The following is a 21,636-nucleotide window of genomic DNA, read 5'->3' as shown; positions in this document are numbered from 1 at the left end:
TTCTACTTGTGACCTGCCTTACTGGTATATCGTAAACACTGTAGGTGATTAACTGATTAATGGGGAAAATTACTGTAGATGAAGTGCTCTTGGAGGCTATGCCAAGTTCCACTTATGGCACTTTGTTATTATCTATTTTGGGACTTACGAACTGCTAATGTGTTATCTATACATATGTAATAGCAACAGCTGTAATGAATACTTGCTTAGCATGTGGAATTTCAAAGCACCCTGTGGAGCATTTGAGTTCAGTGTTTCTAGAGGCAAATAAATTGTGCAGTCTATCTGTGGTTATAGACAGGAGTTACAGGTGCAGACAGGTCAAAGTGAATCTCTGGAAAAATGATGCAAAAAATCGGCAGCACTGCGTATGCGTGAGCTGTACGAAGAGCTTACTGGCAGCACAAATCCTGTGTCATTTTTATAGTGAAAGTGAGAAGCGTTAAACACTTTTGCACGCAGTGGTAATGGTGCTGTCTCAAACACTTTGTTGCACCATAAATCTGCTTAGTGGTAGAAGAAGCTTGATGTGGCCAGGCATTTGAATTCCTTTTAGGTCTCATTTTCTAATTGGATTTTCATATTTCATTTTGCTTTATCTGATCACCAGATACCTGGACATCTCAGCAGAGTAAGGCCAATTATGAAAATTTTAAAGAATGTTCTGGGACTCAATTATAGAAAATTGCTGCAGTGTAAAGCCTGTTTGGCTAATATGTTAATACTTTTATATGAAATAGTTGAGGCTAACATAAATGTTTAAATGTAGGCTTGATTATTTTTCTGTTTCTAAACAATGCAGCAGTGAGCAAAAAGAAATTTGAAAGGAAAAAGAATCATATACACACATTCAAATTCGAATTCATTAAATTGCCACATAATTTAAATACAGACAGAAATTATTATAGTGGAATGCTTTGTCATTCCTGTAAGCAAGACCATAGAAAACATCCTAAAATTTGTAAGGCAGCATAAATTTTTTACTAAATAATAACCTGGGTCCAAATTTTAGAAAATTATGTATGTTTTACTGAGCCTCTTTAGTAGGCTCAGGCTGTGATAGTTTCCATAAACGCGTAGGCATTTTGAACAGAAGTACTGGGACAGCGTTACTGGTATAGCTGGGAATGCTGTTCTGAGGTTCTGACAGTACTGTAGACGTAGCAGCCAGTGTGTTTGGTAATTGAGGTCACAATCACAGCATTACCTTGTAGTACTGCTGCTTGCTTTTTCTTCATGTGTGTAGTTGGATGTGTTCTTTCTCTTTTCAAACTCAGTTACATTTGGAGTTGAACTTGGAAAGCTGTTTTCTTAAATTTTCTATCCCTTTTGTTCTTCCATGTCTGTTCTTCATGGAGGTGCTGACAGTGTAGCTTGATGGAGTATTAGAAGGTTTTGACAACTGGAATTACTTGCAGGAGTTAGACATAAGATGTGGAATTTTTCTGCTTGAAAGGTGATTTCTGAAGGCTTTTCTGTGCCCAAAGTGAATGGTTAGCTCAAGATGAACTTCTCTCAAAGTTATTGATTACAGTATATAGAAGAAGACTCAAACTTGTTTGTTCCACAAGCTGATAAAGAAAATGAATTCTTTCTTTGCTCAAGTACCTCATAGTCAGCAGACTCTTAAGTGAGTTGGGAAAGCTAGGGACTTTTAGACACCCAAGTACGCTAGTGATAGAACAGCAGTACTTTGTTCATCAGACTAAAAGATACATATGCTGCTCTTGCGCCTCTTCACTTGATAAAAATAAATGTAAACCAAATGCACCACCCATATACTCAACTGAATACACATTCTTCTGTTGTGAACTGAATGAATTTAATATTCCTTATAACTAATGTTACTGATTCTCTTCTAGTTCTGCCTATGATAATGTCAACAAAGTGCGAGTTGCTATAAAGAAAATCAGCCCTTTTGAGCATCAGACGTACTGCCAGAGAACTCTGAGGGAGATCAAGATCCTGCTGCGCTTCAGGCATGAGAATATTATTGGAATAAATGATATTATCAGAGCTCCAACTATTGAACAAATGAAAGATGTGTATCCTTTCAAAGTTTTGAGTTATTCTGTGTAGTTGGTGATGGTTGCCACATTCTCTGTTTAGATTATTTCTTCCTTTTTCAATCTCTTCCTTACTAAATTTTAATAAAAGTTAGCTTCTATTATTGTAAATTGAGAGGCAAGTTCATAGTGTTTGATCAGTTTATAGACATATTTGATATGTAGGTGAACACTAGTTTTATTTGTTCTTTTTCAGGAAAGAACAGGAATAAAATGCTAATTTCAATCCTCCAAGGCAAAGAATTCGATGTTGAAGAGGTCATTTAGCTTAGTCACTTAATCCTAAAACTATATTTGCTCGTAAAGAGCTGTGGTTAGAACTGATTGCTATGAGGAGGGGAAAAAAAATGGTCAGACTGCTATAATTTTCTAAAATTTTCTCAAAGCATAGAATGGATACATCTTGTGCGGGGAGAATTAAAATAAAGCAAAACACAAGCCCCAGTTTTGAAGTGCATGCTGCCAGCAAAAAGATGTCTTAATTGTGTGATCCAGTCTGAATACCCAGAGGAGAAGGTGGGAATGGCCCATCTGGAATGGCAGTAGCAGTGTGTTTTCACAAAATCCTATTGTGGTGAAAAGTGTTCATGGAACTACACCCCAAGGGTTTTGCAGCCAAACTGAATTAATGGAGAAGAAAATTTTACTTAATTCATTCCTGCCAAAGCCAGGGGGAAGAAAAAAGGAAGAAAAATCCCTCTTCTTTATGTTCATTCCAGTCTTAGAAAAAAATAATCTGGCAGAAAATATTATATTTAATGATTTAATGTTGATAAGCAAAGGACTATTGTTCTTCATATTTACCATGTTACACTGAACACAACAGCTGAATTTTTGAAGTGGAGAGGTGGCAGAGAAGACTGATCAGAAGTGATCAGATCATCTACCTTCATGCTTTTGTGCTTTTTGTGAAGCAATTATATCAGAAGCTTATTGCTCATTAAAATAAAACCCAGTCTTTACTTCTTGGCAAGCAGCATAGGAATCTGAGTGTATTAAGATTCTAATAAAAATCAGGTTCTAATATGAAGAAATAGAGGTTTATGAAGATTGATTTGAGAGGCCCACATGCTGGTACCTCTTAATTCTGTAAAGGGCTGCATCATGTAACAGGATTGATTTGATTAAAAATTTGTGAAGCAAGAAGCATCTACATAGTTTCATAATTATCATAAAACAGGCAAATAAGAGAAAATTTGTTACAGAAGTTGCATGGGGTAGTGCATATTGATATCTAACATGACACCACATTTGTTTTGCTGCCTTACATCTGATGCCTTACAGATACATTGTGCAAGATCTTATGGAGACAGACCTTTACAAGCTCTTAAAGACTCAACACCTCAGCAACGACCACATTTGTTATTTCCTTTACCAGATTCTGAGAGGGTTAAAATATATCCATTCAGCCAACGTGCTTCATCGTGACCTCAAACCTTCAAATTTGCTGCTTAACACCACTTGTGATCTCAAGGTTAGTTGAAATTTCCTACAGATTTTGCTCCTGTGGTCTTCATAAACTACCTGCTATAACCATGAATATGGTTCTGTTACTGGGGATCAGTTTGATCTTTGTCCTGAAAGATGGCAAAAACATTATTGGTTTTGATAAAATAGTTACTAAGAGATGCATAAGAGCTCACTGTTTTACTGTTTTAATGAGTGCATCACTGTTTCCATCCACAGGTTGATTTTGAAACCGCCTCTTTGAATCATAGAACCATAGAATGGTTTGGGTTGGAAGGGACCTTAAACATCATCTAGTTCCAGACCCCTGCTGTAGGCAGGGACATCTTCCACTACACCAGGTTTCTCAAAGCCCCATCCAACCTGGTCTTGAACACTTCCAGAGAGGGGGCTTCCACACCTCCTCTGGGTAACCTCTTCCAGTGCTTCATCACCCTCACAGTGAAGAGCTTCTTCCTTGCATCTAACCTAAATCTACCCTCTTCCAGTTATAAGCTATTGCCTCTTATCCCGTCACTACAAGCCCTTGTAAAAAGTCCCACCTCAGATTTCCTGTAGCCCCATTTAGGTCCTGGAGGGCTGCAGTAAGATGTCCTGGAACCTTTCTTCTCCAGGCTGAACAATCCCGACTCGCTTAGCCTGACTTCATAGGAGAGACATGCTCCAGTTCCCTGATGGTCTTCACAACCCTCTTCTGGACACACTCGAGTAGACCCATGTCCTTCTTGTGTTGGGGGCCCCAGAGTAGAATTCAGTACTGAAAGATAGGTGAAAATATTGATCTGAAGCAGACTTGTGTTTACCTAGAGAGTAAACTCAAAACTATATTTCAAGTCTTGGTCTCTCTGTTTAAACTGTTAATTATTCATTGCTGGAAATGGATTTCATATTAGTGGGCAACTAAAATGGCATGTGAAATTCACTGTTGATTAAATCCACAGAAATTTACTTGTTCCTAATTTACCTTTCCAGTGCTGGGCTCTGTACGAGTTAATACTACACAAGGACTATCTTGGAGCTGCAGCAATTCTGGGAAAATGTCAGTTCAATGCTTAGTGGCATTCAATAAAGCAAACAAAGTGTGAAAAATTAGAACAGAAATAGGGAATTAAACAGAAAGCATGCCATTCTGTAACTTGGACATAACTCATGCCTCTCCCTATGATATCCTTTTAAAATGAGACCAGGGCTTCAAAGTGCGTGTCTTCGTATCAGGAAGAACTGTTTAGTCTAGGTCTTCTCTACTGGAAGGTGCTGTGTGAGGAGGCACAGGGAGGGTGAATAGTGCACAGCTATTCTCTGTTGTTACCTATTAAAAAGGCTGGTGGGAGAATGAAGGAGCAGGTGACATGCTCGGGGTGGAAGGACATAGCAGCTAACATGCAGCATTGTTAAGCTGAGGTATTTGGTACCACAGAGCTCTACAGATAATGTACTAACCCAGTTAGTAGAAGAAAAAGCTACTGAATGCTATTGGTTTAGAGTCTCATGGTGGCATATCCATGGAAGAGGAAGGAGACTAGCAGAGAAGCACTGGAGTGTGTTTCCTTTTACACACTTTGTGTTATGTATTTGCTGTTGGCTGCCGACCGAGCTTACCTTCGATCTGATGTGGTACAACTGTGCTTGTTGCATGCTGTGTTGCACCTAATTATACTTTGGAAAGCTCCAGCTTTCTCATTAGAAAAAGAAAAAAAAAAGGCAAAACAAAAATACCCTCTTCAAATAGTAAACCAATGGCTGGTTGTACAAGTTTGTCACAATTCCAAGAAAAGTCCTTGCTGTTCATATGCTGATCCATTCTAAATACTGACTACACTATCAGTTTGCTTTACATTCCCACTGCTACTTGTCAGCTTCTGATAATGCAGGGCATTGCTGGACTGGTCACCTCTGACTCTTGCTGTGGGATTTCAGCTGCTATTGTTACATCAGATCCCTTCAAGACATTAACCCCTTCATGAAAGAAATGGAGTAAAATCTACAATGACTGTCCAATAGAAGCAGGAAAGAGTAGTTTGAGTGTAGCTCTGTGTTATGTGCAATTAAAGGCAATAAAATAATAAAATGCAATGTTTTAAAATGGTGGTCATGAAAAGAAAGGTAAGCTAACTGTATGGCAAAATTTTACAGTATGACCTTAGTGAGCACTGTTACAATTTCTTTGTAAGATGTTAACAACAGCATGCCACTGCAGTATGTGCTGCCTAGTGCAGAATACAGTGGTCTGTGTGACAGAGCACATGCTTTTTCATAACCTAAAGGGGACTCTGGTGTTGTATTAATACCACATCTAAAGTTTAAACAACGTAATTGGAGAGAAAGCTAGTACATGTTAGGCCTTGTCTTCTGAATGCTGAACTTGTGCTAACTTGTTTCTTTTAGGGCCATTCTAAAAGTTCATTCAGGGCAAGTCTGTGTGTCAGCTATTTACATGTGTGCACTTACAACTTTCTTACTTAAATTCAAAACAGCATACTGTAAAAATGAACAACTTTAAAATCACACTTTTGGAAGGAGGAAAAGAAAAAGTTTTTTCACCTATATTGGTAATTGTTTTAGCTTCTTTCTTTAATGATGTTACAAGAGAGAGCTGCTGATCTCTTCTGGAGCTGAGAGTCCTACAGGTTGTAGCAAGAACCACTCCTCTCTTAAATGTGATCATGAGCTCTGGATCTGGATTCCATTTCTAGGAAATAAATATGTGAATGTCTGTTGACACAATTTGTCTGTGTCCTAGAGCTTGTCCTAAGCAGCCAAAAGACTTGGGGCAGAAGTGGAGAAACTAGAACTATTTTTGTTTCCTTAGGCTATGCTACAGACTTTAAAAATGACTTATTGTATAGTAAGTGAAAGTTTGTGGAAGTAGATAATTTGGCTTAACTACTGTCTCTTGTTCCTTATTTTCAGTGAAGGATTAGGTTTTAGAGTTCATGAAAACTACTACCTTGGAATATTTCTCCAGTGAGAGTCCTGGGTAATAAGGACACTTGTCTTCTCTTCTGCAACCTGGCATCTTTCCCATGAATGAGATTAATGTATACTGACATGCTACAGGCTGGAATACGCTCTAAAAATAGTATCTAACATTTTTAGAAATATTTTCACATGCTTTCATGATAATCTGCATCCATCAATTTGACCTGTTTTGTAAATGAAATAAGTTACATAAAAACTTTCATGTTTCACTAGGCCAGTGGTATTAATATTTCAGAAAATGAGGTCAAAGTAATTTTACACATATTCTCAACTAGTGCATTGCAGTGTCTTCAGTGGACCAGTTTACTCTAGCTGAGAATCTTCTTCTCTGACTTGATTAAAACATCAACACACTATAGCAATGTAATTTATATAACTTGTGCTTGTCTATCTACATTGTGAATGCTCCCAAGTATTAAACATGCCAGAATTGTTAGGTACTTCAATAGACTTGAAAGGAAGGTGATGAGAGAGGGTTTTTTGAGGAAAACTGCAAGTTGTTTTTTGTTTTGGGATTTTACTGATTACTCTAGAGACGCAACCAGTTCAACTACCATCTTATTAACAACTAAACTTATGGAAGCTTCTCCTTTTCCTTTTCTACCAATATCCACATCCACAGACTACTCAATGATACAACTTAAGGAATTTCAGTATGTTAGGAGCACTGTTGGGTGTAATTTCCTTAGCTTAGTAAATGGTCATATGTACCTGATTCTCATAAATCTTCCCATCGTATAGAATCATAGGGGTTGGAAGGGACCTCGAAAGATCATCCAGTCCAACCCCCCTGCCAGAGCAGGATCCCCTAGAGTACATCCCACAGGAAGGCGTCCAGGCGGTTTTTGAGCGACTCCAGTGAAGGAGACCCCACACCCTCCCTGGGCAGCCTGTTCCAGTGCTCCGTCACCCTCACAGTAAAAAAATTTTTCCTGATATTCACCTTGAACCTCCTATGCTCCAATTTGCACCCATTACCCCTTCTCCTATCACAGGTCAACACTGAAAAAAGCTTGATAGCTTCATTCAATTTTAAGCCACCTCTGTTGGAGGGAAAAAGAAGAAAAGAAGAGGAAAAGCATACCTGATACTGATTACAAGTACATTGTTTTTAGCAAGTGGAAGCTAAATACATAAATAGGATGCTGGCATTTTAGTTAGTTAGTGGGGAATTCATTCCTTCTCTCTTAGTAGCATCTGTTCTGTCTTTCCAAGGCATGAAGCACTGAATGACATACCTGAGTCTTTCATTATGCAGTTTTTTTATTCTGTTATGACTTAAGTCAAAATCCCAGGAAAATTTTGCCTGTCATTATGCTGCTCTTGCAGATTGTCTTTTGTTTTAGTTCTGATTGAGAAGCCTACCTTCTTCTGGTGCTTTGACTTTTACAAATTATTATTTGAACATTCATAGTGGACTTGCTTTCTTTTTTTTCCTCCACTAAATAGACTAGCTACTTTGTTGAATGTGTTTTCTTGCCACAGGGCAGGAACTGTCAGCCCTAACCTGGGTACAGTCAGTCTCTGTGCTTTGTCCCTTGCACTCGGGACTTGAGGCAGATTGCTGGCCTCTCCAACCTCTCTCTTATTCTGCCCTGCTGATGTCCTGGTCAGCTCTGCAGCTGGTGAAAACACTGCTAACAGCCAAAAGCCTCTTGCTTGCAGCTTCAGCCTTGCTGCACTAGTGGTATTGCTTCTTTTTTGCTTAACCTGTTTTTGCTCTAGTCAGCATGGGCTTTTTGTTATTTTAATGAACTCCCTTTTTCATTAATCTTCCTTCCCATCCCACGTGCATTTTTGTACTTGACAGATTCACAGACACATTCTGTAATTCAGTCCTTTCTCCTTGCTGGACTGGAGAGTGTCTCTCTTTTGCCTTAGTAATAACAAATCTTAGCACTTTGCTTACGTGTAATACTATAATTCTGCACAAGTCTCCTTTCTTATGTGGCTTCTTTTCTGAGGTTAGGAGGAGGAGATTGTAACAGTTTTGTCTGCCTGCACAATTATTTTCTAAAGTCCATGAAGTGGTGTGTTCTCTACAGTTTCTTTGCTTCTGTCTTACAGAGGACTCTTTGGATTATTTGTACTGATTCTCTTTATGTAAGCTGCTAATTGCACACAAGGCAGCTGCTCTGTCTCGTAGCCTGGGAAAACCTTGACATACTTAAAAGGGTTCTTTTTGCTTTCTTTTCTAATGATTCAGGGTTTGGGGTTGTTTGGGGTTTTTTTTTTATTATGTAGCTAAAGTCAGAGAGTCACCCCAGGGATTACGAATTTTTTTGTTGCCTTGTTTCAGTGCCTCTGTTTTAACAGTCAGCTGCTGAATCCTGTCTTTCAGATGTAGCTTTCAGTCAGCTGAGTCTCTTCTTCCATAACTGATCTATAAATTGTTTCTCAGGCTGTCCCTCCAGGAGAATAAACTAATAGGTTGCCAGGGTACAAGGAGATTTCTGTGGTTTTGGTAGGATTGTCCATTACAGACTTTTTTGACTACACCATATTATTCCTTCATTTTTTTTAATATAATCAGTGTACACAATTACCTATCAAAGAGTAAGCTATTATAAAACATATGCATCAGGGGAGCCTCCTGTCTGATACTCCTACATTGGATGCTTTGTTTTCCTGATAGTACATATTCCTTCATGCAAATACACTGTGTAGCAGTTGATAATTATCATAAAGTTGTACTTGTTTGGTGGTAGCAAAAGCATATGAATGTGTCTAATGTGCCACTCAACATGCTTGTCATTTGCCTTTTGGAAGATAAGAAAGGAACAGCAGCTGTACTCTAGAACACCATCTTTCAATTTTGTTAATTTTTTTATGGAGAGAGGACACTAAATAGCTCTGAAAGCTGTAGAGCCTCCTTACCAAAGTATAGATAAAACCACTTTTTCATTTTCACTGAACTCTCACCAGTCTAGATCAGAGTTTTTTTCTTTTCATGGTTAAATAAAACTATTTTCCTGATAAAGAGTTGAGAAATATTTTCTTGTGTTCTTTGCAGGTTATTTTTAAGCTCATGCTTCCTTCAGCAACCTATAATCTCTCCAGTCTGCCATTATCTCATGACTGGATAGGATGTTTCTTATGCAAAGTTGCAGTTCTGATGGTAGCTTTTGTAAAAAAGGGATGTTGAACTTTGCTATAGATTTGTTGGTCAGTAATTTTGTTCTCTGGAAATCTTAATCTCATTCTGTTTTCTGGCAATTTCTAATAACAGGTTGAAGCAGTTTATCTTGCCACATATCTGGCAGAGAAAGTGTTCAGTAAGCCCGTAGTGAAACAAATTGTGCACCTGGAACATAATTTTTTTCCCCAAACCGTTTATTGTATACTCTTTGTACATAATCCAAAACATTTTTCTTAACCTTTGTGCAATAATTTGTTGTAGTATTGGAAGCTGTATGTCTAATATACTTTTTTTTAAAATTTCTTTAAAACCAGATTTGTGACTTTGGACTGGCTCGTGTTGCAGATCCAGATCATGACCACACAGGATTCTTGACAGAATATGTGGCCACACGTTGGTACAGGGCTCCTGAAATCATGCTGAATTCTAAGGTGAGAACCACAATGCACTGCTATGGTGCTTCTGTTGCTGGTTATTCACTTGTGAGCATCAATTTTGTTGCATCCCCCTCTCCCCTTTCTGTGTTTTTATGATCAGAACACATCCAAAGCCTTGAGGAAACGTGATAATGGGTTTGCAATACAGATCCTGGTTTGCAATAGATTCGTGATTCTAGATACAATTATTGGATACAACAACTGAGTAATGATGTCATGAGGTCCCACGTGTCCAGTTCTTTGCCAGTCATGAAACTTCTTTCCATTGCATGCTCTTCCACAGAGCAGGACAGAAGTGCTGGTAACAAGAACATTTTGCTGCTGCCTTCAACACAGCTTATGAACGTTGCCGGAATGTTAGCTCGTATCTTAATTTAGGTTTAAAACGTATAATGAGGTTGAATCTGATTCTGAAGGCATGTGATCTTTGTCGTGTGTCAGTCTTAATTGTATTCCCATAATCTTAATGAAATCTTCCCTTTGTTCTTTTATACTGGGAATTATTCTTATGTTGTTCTGTGGCTGTTTTAAAGTGTAACCAGTCCCTGAAAGGTGTGAATAAAGGGTATGCTTTGCACTAGTTTGCTACCAAGTGTATGGCTATGGGAAACATCTGTGTGACATCTGTGTCTGTATTTTATATTCCTCAAAGACTGTTGTTTTGTGGGATTACTGGTTTGGTGGCTGTTGGGTTTGATTTGTTGTGGCAATAGTGCATCTAATGTGCTTTTAGAAAATAGTCATCTGACCAATTGAGGGATTTTTTTTTCCACCTTCTTGGATTTTGAAGTCACATTGAGGCCATAAACAGGGCAACTTAACCTTATTTCTGGATACCCACATATATTTATCAGCAGCTTTTACAAGAAAATATTTTGTGTGTTTCTTAGAGGTGGTCAGCTTAAAACTTCCTGCCCCGTAGCCTCACTCCGTTCAGAATGACCGTGCCTTAAAAGCAAGTGGTGAAGTGATCATGTCCCCAGAGGCCAGTGCCGAGGTGGCCCTGGGTTCCCCAGAGTCACTGGCTTTTGCTGAGAGCTGCCTGCTGACGGGAGGGAGCGCAGTGGGCAGCAGGCTGTGGGAGAGCAAGGCAGGGGAGCTTACGGGGCCAGGGGCTCTTGAGTTACCCAGGCACTAGTGCAGCTAGCGTGCTCCTGGGTAAAGCCTTTCCTCGTGGGTGAGACAGGTTGTCCGTGCACATGGAAATATGGCCATTGCTTCTATTCTTATATCCCATATACTGTTGTCGGCCTTGTCACACCATCGTTACTACCTACTCACCTGTTGTGTTTTACAAACCAGCTGACCAACGGTGTGTCCTGCCCTTTCACCCTTGGCTGAAGGCTGTGCTGCTTACCTGTGTGCTGTTTAGACCCTGTTGGGAAGAACGGGTTTTTTCACGTGTTTAGCATACTGTTAGAAGCTGTGGAATTAAGAATAGTTTGTTTCCAAAATTTGTTAGTTTAAACTTGCTAAGAAATTAGGGAGTCTCAAAAATTTGCAGTTGGAGATATGTTTAGCTAAACTTTGAAAATCCTTCTGGAAAACCATATCTTGCATACTTCAGTTCTTGCTACCCATTCAAAGCAGTGTTTTGTTAGGCAATTCTTAGTTATTTCATTCTGTACAGAAAAACTAAACAACATGAACAACCATGATTCATCTAAAAAAAAAAGTTTTGTGTGCACTTTCACAATGTACAAAAGTAACATTGCTGCAGTTATGCTAAAATTTATTTGACAAAAATGTGGTTTTTTTGCTTTCCTTGCAGGGTTACACCAAGTCTATTGACATCTGGTCAGTAGGCTGTATTCTGGCAGAGATGCTCTCCAACAGACCTATCTTTCCAGGAAAACACTACCTTGACCAACTTAACCATATCCTTGGTAAGCTTGATATAAAATCAGCATTTCCACATCCATTTGTCTCTCTCCATCTCTTCTACCAGCTAGACTGGACTTGGTCACTTATTTCTTTCTCTTGTTGGTCAGTGTATAACATATGGATCTGTAGGTGGATCATCTGTTCCCTTCAGTTATTTCTGCAGTGATTTCTACAACAAATCATTGACTTGGGGACAACTAGAGGATACGTACCAGTTTATTTACTACACCAGCAGAGATGTTTTCAAAACAATATTTTTTTTAAAAGCTCAAATGTACTATTAAGTCCTGGTCAAATTTTTTTTTTAAATTCTATAAATACACTTTATTCGATCTTTTAAACAGATTACTGTGACTCAAATGCATTTGTTTATTTATGAGAAAAAAAGAACTTAAAAGCTTTTTAGTACAGGTTTCTAAAAGACATTCTAAAGTCTTCTGTACTCTTAAAACATTTAGTCTGAAATCTTGCCAGCAGTTTTAATACTGAGTTTTAGCAAACGTGCTGTAGCTGTTTTAATGTGCATTTCACAGAATGCAATAATGTTTGTATATTTTTAGGTATACTCGGATCCCCTTCCCAAGAAGATTTGAATTGTATAATAAATTTAAAGGCCAGAAACTACTTGCTTTCCCTACCACACAAAAATAAGGTACCATGGAACAGGCTGTTTCCAAATGCTGACCCCAAAGGTATTTTATGCTCTGTTACATTGTATCAGTAATGGCAGGGAGGGATTTTTAAAATCATCCTAAGAATTTGTCTTTATCTTTATTGGAAGTAGAATATGCATGTCCCTTAAAACAGCAGTATAAATTTAGTACAGAATCATAACCCAGCATGAAACCCTCATACTAGTTTATCTTGTTAGAGTTACTGAGAGTTGCTTAAAAATTACACGTGGTGGTGTTTGATCTTTAATTGAAGCGTAAAATGTAAATTCTAACTCTTGTTATTGTCTTTGAAAGCACAATACATTACTCAAGTACCAAACTTGGGCATTGGATTTTGACATAGGCATCAAATAAATCTTGAACTTAGTTTCCCAGATGAGGTAGGAGAGGTGCTTGCTCTGGACTCGGCACTTTGTTCAAACTGCGTGTCAGTTCCAGACCAAACAGGAAAATATCAAAGTGTGGGGCCTTCCTATGAAAGGCTGAAATTTAATGGGTTAAAAAATTCAGCTCAGTGGAGGAAAAGTTATAAAAGCAAGGAATGTAATAACTGTTGCCTTTCTTAGCAGGGCTTTAGTAAAAGGTAGATATGAAGTTTTACTAGATAGCTATTACCTTTCCTTTTAAATTCTACTTTGTGCAGTTGGAAGGGGTTGTATTCACAGTGCAGTGCTCTTTTACCTGCTCTTACAATTCATAAGGCACTTTTTTTTGAACTCACACGATCATATTCACCAAGGGTAAATTACCAGGTACTGAACTAGCATGTGAAAGCTGATTGCTGCAGGTGGAACCGTGTCAAGCTGATTATCCTCACCACTGAGAGAAACAGCAGTGATTTATTCTGCTTTTATAATGGTGCTCATCAGTGTGAGAGTTTTTACCGTTGGCATCTGACAGCTCAACTTGTAGCAGTGCTGACACGTTTCGCTGCTCAGGGAACGTGCCATTTGCATGCCTTCTACAGCACCTTCTCTAGATATTGAGAGTAGCTTTGGCAGAGCAGTTTTTCATGAAGCTGTTCATCAATCATCTCAGTAGAAAGCACCATGCACAATGTGCCTTAGCATGGAGTAAACACTTGAGTTTCCAGTGTTGCAAAATATCAAAATATTTATTGTTACTTCCTGTGCAACTTTGCAGCTTTTTCAGGCTGCCATGGAGTGCAGTGGTGAGGTCTGTCCATTCTGTAGTGCCTGGTGTGCATCTCATCCCCATGCAAAGCTACAGCTGCTTTGCTGCAGTAAGAAGCCTCTGCTAAAGTTCAGTGCCATAAGTGATGTTGGGAGGAGAAGAAATGGAGTGGAATTTAGGATGCTGCAGATACCTTTGGGCTTCTTGCTACTGTAATCATGCTGTTTTCTGTTCTTGGCAAAGGGAAATGTGTTACAATCAAAGTAGCTGAACAATTTCAGTAACTCTGACTTGTGACATGTCAAGAATTTCACCAGACCTCACACTGTCTTACTGGATCTTCAAATCATTTACAGAGTCTTTGCGAGTTGTCTTCAACAGATTTTGCCTGAATCTCATGAATATTCAGTATATTTGCATCTTAGCAGGAGAGTGTCTCCTGGGATGCTAGTTATGCTGTAATAACTCACTGTGATGGTCTAGAACTCCTAATGACTTCTGGATGACATTTTTGTCAGTAAACAGCCAGGTTTTCTTTTCAGAATAAGAACATATTCTTGGGTAGTTACTTTTTTCAGAAACACTCCATCTTGGTTTGGAGTTGGCACGAAAATCCAAAGCATCTCTTTGAGTGAAGCAGCCTGATCTATTACATTTCTGCTGTAGTTAAAACCAGATTGTACCATAGGATTCTGTACATTTCTTCCCTGACATTGATTCTGACACTGAAGAGCCTTTGGAATGGTGTAGCTGTACCTCCATGGAGCCAGACTGTGCTGAGGGAGACTGTCACCATGGAATGCCCATGAGATGGCCAGGCAAAGATATTCCACCCAACTTACAGGAAGCAATCTGCTCTTTGTTACTGCTACTACAGCTGGGGAATTCCAGGTGTAAATTGAATTTAGCACAAAACGTAGGGTAGCATATATTTTCTGAGTACTAACAGTGTTCATAACACTTCTGTACTTGGGAGTGTGTATTAAACTCTTGCTCACTTTTTTTTTTTCTCATAGCACTTGATTTGTTGGATAAAATGTTGACCTTTAATCCTCATAAGCGGATTGAAGTGGAGCAAGCTTTAGCCCATCCATATCTGGAGCAGTATTATGATCCAAGTGATGAGGTAAAGACATTGTTAAAATGCAGATGTTGATTAAATGATGCAACAGGGTTTTTTTTCTTCCTTAGTTTAAAGGATGGTGTTTGTACTGCTCTGATGGAGTTAGAGAATGAATTGCATCAATTTACCAAAAGCTGGTATTTCTTGTTCACAGTGCAACACAATGAATAGGTGCTAGGGTGTACTCTCCTAAAAATGGAACTTCTGAGCTCGCTATGGTCTTGTTTCATAACGTCTGAAATAAAGGAGGAGAATAACTGAGTTTGCCATCAGAATTAGGCATTCACAACGCCCCAGCCCAAGCTGGCTGTAGTTCAGTATACAGTTCTGATGAGATTTCAGGTTACTTCTCGTGAAGAAGTAGGGAAGGAAGAAATAAGCTAGTTTTTCATAAGGGACAGATAAGTTTATCTCAAAAAATACAAATGTTTCAGGTATTTTATCTTGTGGTAGATACTAGGTTATGAGCCTTTAACAAATATTTTTAACTTGTGGTTTAGATTTGAGTAGCTACTTACTATGGTTTGATTTAAAATCTGGTAAACTAATATGTAAGGCACACAAATGACTAATAGAATGAGTTCTTCCTCGAAGGCTGCACAGGATTAGATATTTTTATGAAGCTCATTTTCAGATATTTTTTCCCTGTACAGAGACTACATGAAATTCAATAGAACAGTAATATTCTAAAAAGTAATAATGTTTCTTTGTATTATTAAGCCTGTAGCTGAAGCACCCTTCAAGTTTGATATGGAGTTGGATGACTTGCCGAAGGAAAAGCTGAAAGAACTGATTTTTGAGGAAACTGCTAGATTCCAGCCAGGATATCGATCTTAAATTGTGCATAGGTAAAGTCACAGCAATACAAAACCACTTGGGCATGGGAGGAATCCTGGGACTTTATTACCACTAGTGAAATGCAGAACTTACCTCTTTTATTGGTTCATAACCAGCTGGTAAAGGATAGCTTTGTGCTTGTTCATTTGACCTCAGTCATATTCTGATGTTGAAGAAACAGTTCAGTTTTGCCTACTACACTGGAGGGTCTACAGAAAATCCTGGCAATCGCCCAAGTTATTTATCTCTTTTTTATGTTACATTTAAGAAATAAGAATTACATTTAAACAGTGCTTCTCAGAATAAAAGCCGTGCTAACACTTTGAAATGCAAATTTTCTTCAAAAAAACACTTTAAGGGGACAATGTTCTTCATATATTACAGGATATTTTGCCATATGGCTTTCAAAAAAATTCTTGCTGAAATGTAATGTATACAGGAACAATCTCCTAAATTATTTTAAAGGGTGAAAAGAACCCAAACCATGAAGAATCAGTATGATTACCTTTGGTTTTAAATACTTCTAAAATAGCATGAGTCAATAACTAATTAATGAGTATTTAGATATGTATTAGTCTTCCTAACCTCTTGAGGATTAACATCTTTGCCAGCGCTGTGGGTGGTGGCGCTGAGTGCCCCTCAGCAGGTGTGCAGGTGACACCAGGCTGAGAGGGGCAGTGGACTCCCTTCAGGGAAGGGGAGCCCTCCAGAAGGACCCTGGCAGGCTTGAGAAAGGGGCCAGTGCAGACTGCAGGAGGTTTAACAAGCCCAAGTGCAGGGTCCTGCCCCTGGGCTGGGCCCATCCCAGGCACAGCTGCGAGCAGAGTACAGGCTGGTTGAGAGCAGCCCTGAAGAGGAGGGCTTAGGGGTGTTGATTGGTGGGAAACTGAACACGAGCCTGTCATGCAGCCAGGCAAATGGTATCCTGGGATGCATCAGGAGGGTGATTCTCCCTTCTTATTCTGCTCTTCTGAGACCCCACCTTGAATACTGCAACCAGTTCTGGTGTTCTCACCATAGAAGGGACATAGATCTGTTGGAATGTGTCCAGAGGAGGGCCACAAAGATGATCCATGGGCTGGAGCATCTCTGCTGTGAGGATAGGCTGAAAGCACTGGGGTTGTTCATCCTGGAGAAGAGAAGACTCTGAGGAGACCTTTAAACTGTCTTCCAATACCTGAAGGGAACCTAGAGGAAGGCTGGAGGGGGACTTTTCACAAGAGTGGGCAGTGACAGGATAAGTGGAAGTAGTTTTAAACTGAAGGAGAGCAGGTTTAGAGTAGATCTTAAGAAGTTTTTCAGTACGAGGGTGGTGAGACTCAGGACCAGATTGCCCAAAGAGGCTGTGGATACCCCTCCCTGGAGGTGTTCAAGCCCAGGCTGGATGAGGCCTTGAGCAACCTGGTCCAGTTGAGAGGTGTCCCTGCCCACGGCAGGGAGGTTGGATTTGATGATCTCTAGGGTCCCTTCCAACTGAAGCCATTCTATGAAGATTTAAAATTTTAATTTAAAATGAGCAACCTGGTCCAGTGGAGAGGTGTCCCTGCCCACGGCAGGGAGGTTGGATTTGATGATCTCTAGGGTCCCTTCCAACTGAAGCCATTCTATGAAGATTTAAAATTTTAATTTAAAAGGTAATGTACTGATATTCACTATCTCTGACTTTTTTTTTTTTAAATCAACGAACTTAACTTATATCTTTATGTGATCCATGAGACTTGCAAGGCTCAGTAGTTTCATCAAAAACTGGTCAAATACTGACTTGAATAATTCTTGTAATACTTGGAATCATAGAATGTTTTGGTTGGAAAGGACCTTTAGAGGTGATCCAGTCCAAGCCCCCTGCACTGAGCAGGGACATCTGCAGGTTGAGCAGATTGCTCAGAGCCCTGTCCAGCCCAGCCTTGAATGGTTCCAGGGATGAGGCTTCTACCACCTCTCTGGGCAACCTGGGCCAGTGACTCACCACCCTTATCATAAAAAACTTCTTCCATATATCTAGTCATGTGAAACTTCTGTGATACCAATATATTTTAAAGTATCAAAGTTTTGCAACTGGAAAAGAAAAACAAACCAGAGAAGACAGCCTAATCTAGTTCGCCTGTTTTATGGTCTTAAAAGTGGCTTCTGTGCTATTCTCCATCGACAGCAGTGTTCTACAATCCCTGTTTTTTGTTTACAGTTGCAGCAGAAGGGTTGAGTTTTGAGTCAGCAAACTTCCTCACTGCAAGAAATCCATGAGGGGAAAAAAAAGCAGAGGAAACTTTTGAAAATGCAGTTTTTACTTAAATAGGGTAGCTTCTGTTGCCACTGGCTTGAATATTCAAATGTGTTGAAGTTCATAAATGAAGTCCCTTTGATCTTTAGAAACACTGTATTTTGTTTATTTAAGCATACGAGCTAACATTTGAAACTATTTTAATAATTAAAAGTTAGGTAAATCTGAAGTTCACACATCTGGCTCTTGTTATTAGCTGGGTATTGCCAGGAGAATTGAGGCTGGGGCACAGTTACACACGTGCTGTTCATTTCTCATCCACGTTTTCTGAAGCTGATTCTGTGCAAGAGGCACTAGCAGTGCGTGTACACATTCTGGAAGAAAGCAACATCAATTTTTAGGAGTAAGATAAAACCTGTTACTAATAGGCCATAGTATGAAGGGAGAGCAAATAGCTAACGCTGTGGTAAATGATAGCTTGTGATCTCTCCTCTTTGCCTGGCCCATACTTACCTCGGTTGTACTAGGGATTAAGGGATAAATGGGTAAGGGATAAGGATATCAGCAATCCAGTGCTAACGGAAGCTTCTCGTTTCCTAAAAAATGTTACCTTTAAATGTGATGGTGAAGAGCTGATTTGGCTGGCATGATTCTAAAATTTAAATATTGTACTCGGCTTGCTAACGCTGTGCTGGGAATTCCTCCTAGTCACCTGTGGTTAGAATTATTAGCTATTCCACACAACAGTTTAAACAGAACTAGCTGACATCCCAGTGAAGGCCAGCCCCCTGGAGCTGGCTTAAAATGGACAGTTGCTGTCCCTCTACACACACAACTTCTGCTTTCTCAGGTAGCTCTTCTCAGTGTATTTATTTCTTGAAATTCAACATTTCCCCCTTGGCTGTAGTTTCCAGAATTGAGAAGCAACAGGAAAATGACATATTCTTCAGATAACCAAATAATGTACTTCATTAGTTATGATCAAGCTTCCTAACCTTTTAGAGGTTTAAAATTGTAATTTAAAATGGTATACAGTGATATTGCTGTCCCTGGGTTCCCCACCCCAGTGTATTGATGCTGCTGTGTGTGGTGCAGACAGTGTGCCTATGGCACTGAGACAGGACAGCAAGCGTGTTGGGAAGGGCAATGCTGGGACCTTCCTCACTGAAATATGTCTCTGCTCTTTTTTGTAGGACAAGGACTTAAAGGACTGGGCATGCTCAAACGTTGCTGTTCCTCTTCCCAGTTCTTTATTGTTGGTCATGTCTTGTGGCCTCTCTCAGCTTATCCACTAACTCCTTTGAGCCATTCAGGAGGGCAGTTCCTGGTAGTTTTGGCTTTTCATGCTTTCAATGAATCTTTTAAGCCTGAAGAATTGTAATTGACACTCCTATGCGTAACGCCCATTGTTGACCTGTTGCAGTACTGTACTGTACGTGCACCTACTGCTGGCCGTGTTTTAACTGCTTGCTTTCTGGTTTGAAAGATGCAGTGGTTCCTTTCACTCCTGGATCAATACCCAAGAAGATAATTCATTAGCCTGTAAGACGTTTACACCATGAACTATGTTTTTCTGACTTTACTGAAGTCGCTGGCATTTTTTTTTTTTTTTTAGAAAAGCTACTATTCAGGGCACTTTAAGTCAGTGACATCCCAGATTTTTTTTGCACTTCCTTTTTTAAGTAGAAATGGTTAGCATCCAGCGGGGTTTATGCCGTTATGCTCTGGGTTACAGCATGAGTCATGTTCATGTTCATCTTGCTTATGCACTTGTTTGGGTGTCCTGTGCTGTACATACAGGTATTCTATACAGCGTAAGAACCACTTAGGAACCCAACTTAATTGAAATCATCTAAGAAACATTTTTTTCCGTGCATTGACAAAATTTGTACCTTTTTCTCCCTGCCTTTTCTAAAAGGGATCATTTAAAGTTTAACCGTGTTGGAGGCATAGTACTTCCAAAGTTCATACCATGCAGTAGTGTTTATAAGACTTGTGCAAAGAGAGTGGGTGGCAGCTCGCCAACTTACATTTGCTCACCGTGTGGTGGAAGATTAACAAAGAACATGATGGCATGATGACTTAGTGATGAATGCTTTTCTCTGGGGAAGGCATCCATATGTGGTGGCAAGCGAGAAACCAAAATATGATGTTAATAAACTCAGTCTACATCTTGCATACCAATGAAATGCTTCAAATGAGGATTGATAGTTTTTGTATTTGAATCTAATCACTGACACTCAGAATTCTTGCAGAGAGGAACACTGCATCTTTAAATGAGAAAGTTTGATTTTACTTTTGCTCCTACAGCATGTCAGCATCTCAAGTTCATTTCTTGCAACCTACACTATGGTGATTTGTAATCAAGCCTCCATGAGCTCGTGACATGAAGTACTGTTCTGTTGTCAAGTACTATCAAACTTTTCTGATAATGCTGAGTTAGGACAACCAAACAAAGCTAGCACTAAATAATGTTTAAAATTGTATACCTTTTAATGATCTTTTCAAGTATTTGTTACTGAAATTGTATAATGTGGAGTTTACTAGGTGTTATGTTCCAGTGCAGTGCCTCCTTTTCTTTCCCCACTGCTCTCTGTGGTGAGAAATTTGCCTTGTTTAAAATAATTACTGTGCCCTCGCATGACTGTTAAAGCTTTCTGTGCAAAGATGATTGTCTAAGTGCCACATGCCTATGATTGAGAAAAAAAAATAATCTATTGTTACCTCTGAGTTGTGTTCAACTGAAATGCTATTCAACAAATAACTTAGGAAAAATAGTTCTATTTTTAGCTTTTCATATCTCTGCTGTCTTTTTCTCATTTTATTTTGGCAGCAGTGAAGAATGGATTGTATAAAGACTGCTTGCTAATATGAACAAAATGCACTTGTAATTCCTGGAAATAAATTTAAATCTTATATCTTCACGTTAACATTAAGAATTAGTTTTTGGTTTCCTCTTGGGTAGTGTGTTTGAATGGAAATCAGGCTCAATTGCTACTGTAGTAAATAAGGATGCTTGCTGGTTAATAACTCCAGGCTTCCTCGTACCGTCTAGTCTGCTCTTCAAAGAAATCTAGAAAGCCATTAGCTTAGACTTCAATAGATAAGGGTGCTTACAAGATTCCATTTCAAACTTTTCTTTTTCCTATAGTTTAAGTTTTAGTTTGCCAAAACTAATTTTTAACAAGCAAGGGTTCATCATTAAAGGGCATTTTCTATTAGGAAGTTCCTGTGGTACACAAATCTCTGTGGTGGGGAACATGTGAGGAGCATTGTCAGGACACTGCACAAGTGATCATTGAATTGTGGTATGGAACCTATGCTAAAAACATTTCTACAGAAATATGCACTTGACTGTTGATACTAGTGTAGAAATTTCTCTTGATGTTTCTACACATCTTTACCAAAATGCTTTTCTCACTCAGTTTTAAAAAGTTGAAATATTTCTAGAATCTCTGCTACTTGTATGATCAACATTACTACAGGAATCATTTTTGGCACGGTTGGAATGATGACTGTTACTCAAAATTAGTTTGTAACACCTCAGTTTTAATTTATTAAGGAACAACTTTGGCAGCTTACTTCACCCTTCTCTTTCCCAGTTCTTTTTTTAACACTTTCTTTAATTTTGAGTTTTTGAGGAGGTGTAGACTTACCCTTGCATTCTGTCTCTATGAG

At 39.1% G+C, this 21,636-nt stretch overlaps 1 protein-coding gene across 1 annotated transcript; it reads left to right on the top strand.

The window, feature by feature from the left end:
- Positions 1-1,857: 1,857 nt before the first annotated feature.
- Positions 1,858-21,367, top strand: MAPK1 (mitogen-activated protein kinase 1; the record flags this gene model as incomplete). Its single annotated transcript, XM_008940389.1, has 8 exons — positions 1,858-2,045; positions 3,351-3,540; positions 9,966-10,082; positions 11,860-11,974; positions 12,533-12,664; positions 14,797-14,906; positions 15,624-15,751; positions 19,152-21,367. Coding segments are annotated over 7 exons (969 nt in total), but the record flags the coding sequence as incomplete, so codon positions are not given.
- Between the last annotated feature and the right edge of the window lie 269 nt (positions 21,368-21,636).

Source organism: Merops nubicus, unplaced genomic scaffold (assembly GCF_000691845.1).
Source record: "Merops nubicus isolate BGI_N331 unplaced genomic scaffold, ASM69184v1 scaffold6735, whole genome shotgun sequence".
Taxonomy (NCBI): domain Eukaryota; kingdom Metazoa; phylum Chordata; class Aves; order Coraciiformes; family Meropidae; genus Merops; species Merops nubicus.
Note: the sequence above shows the minus strand (reverse complement) of the source record. Positions and strands in the feature narration are given on the sequence as shown.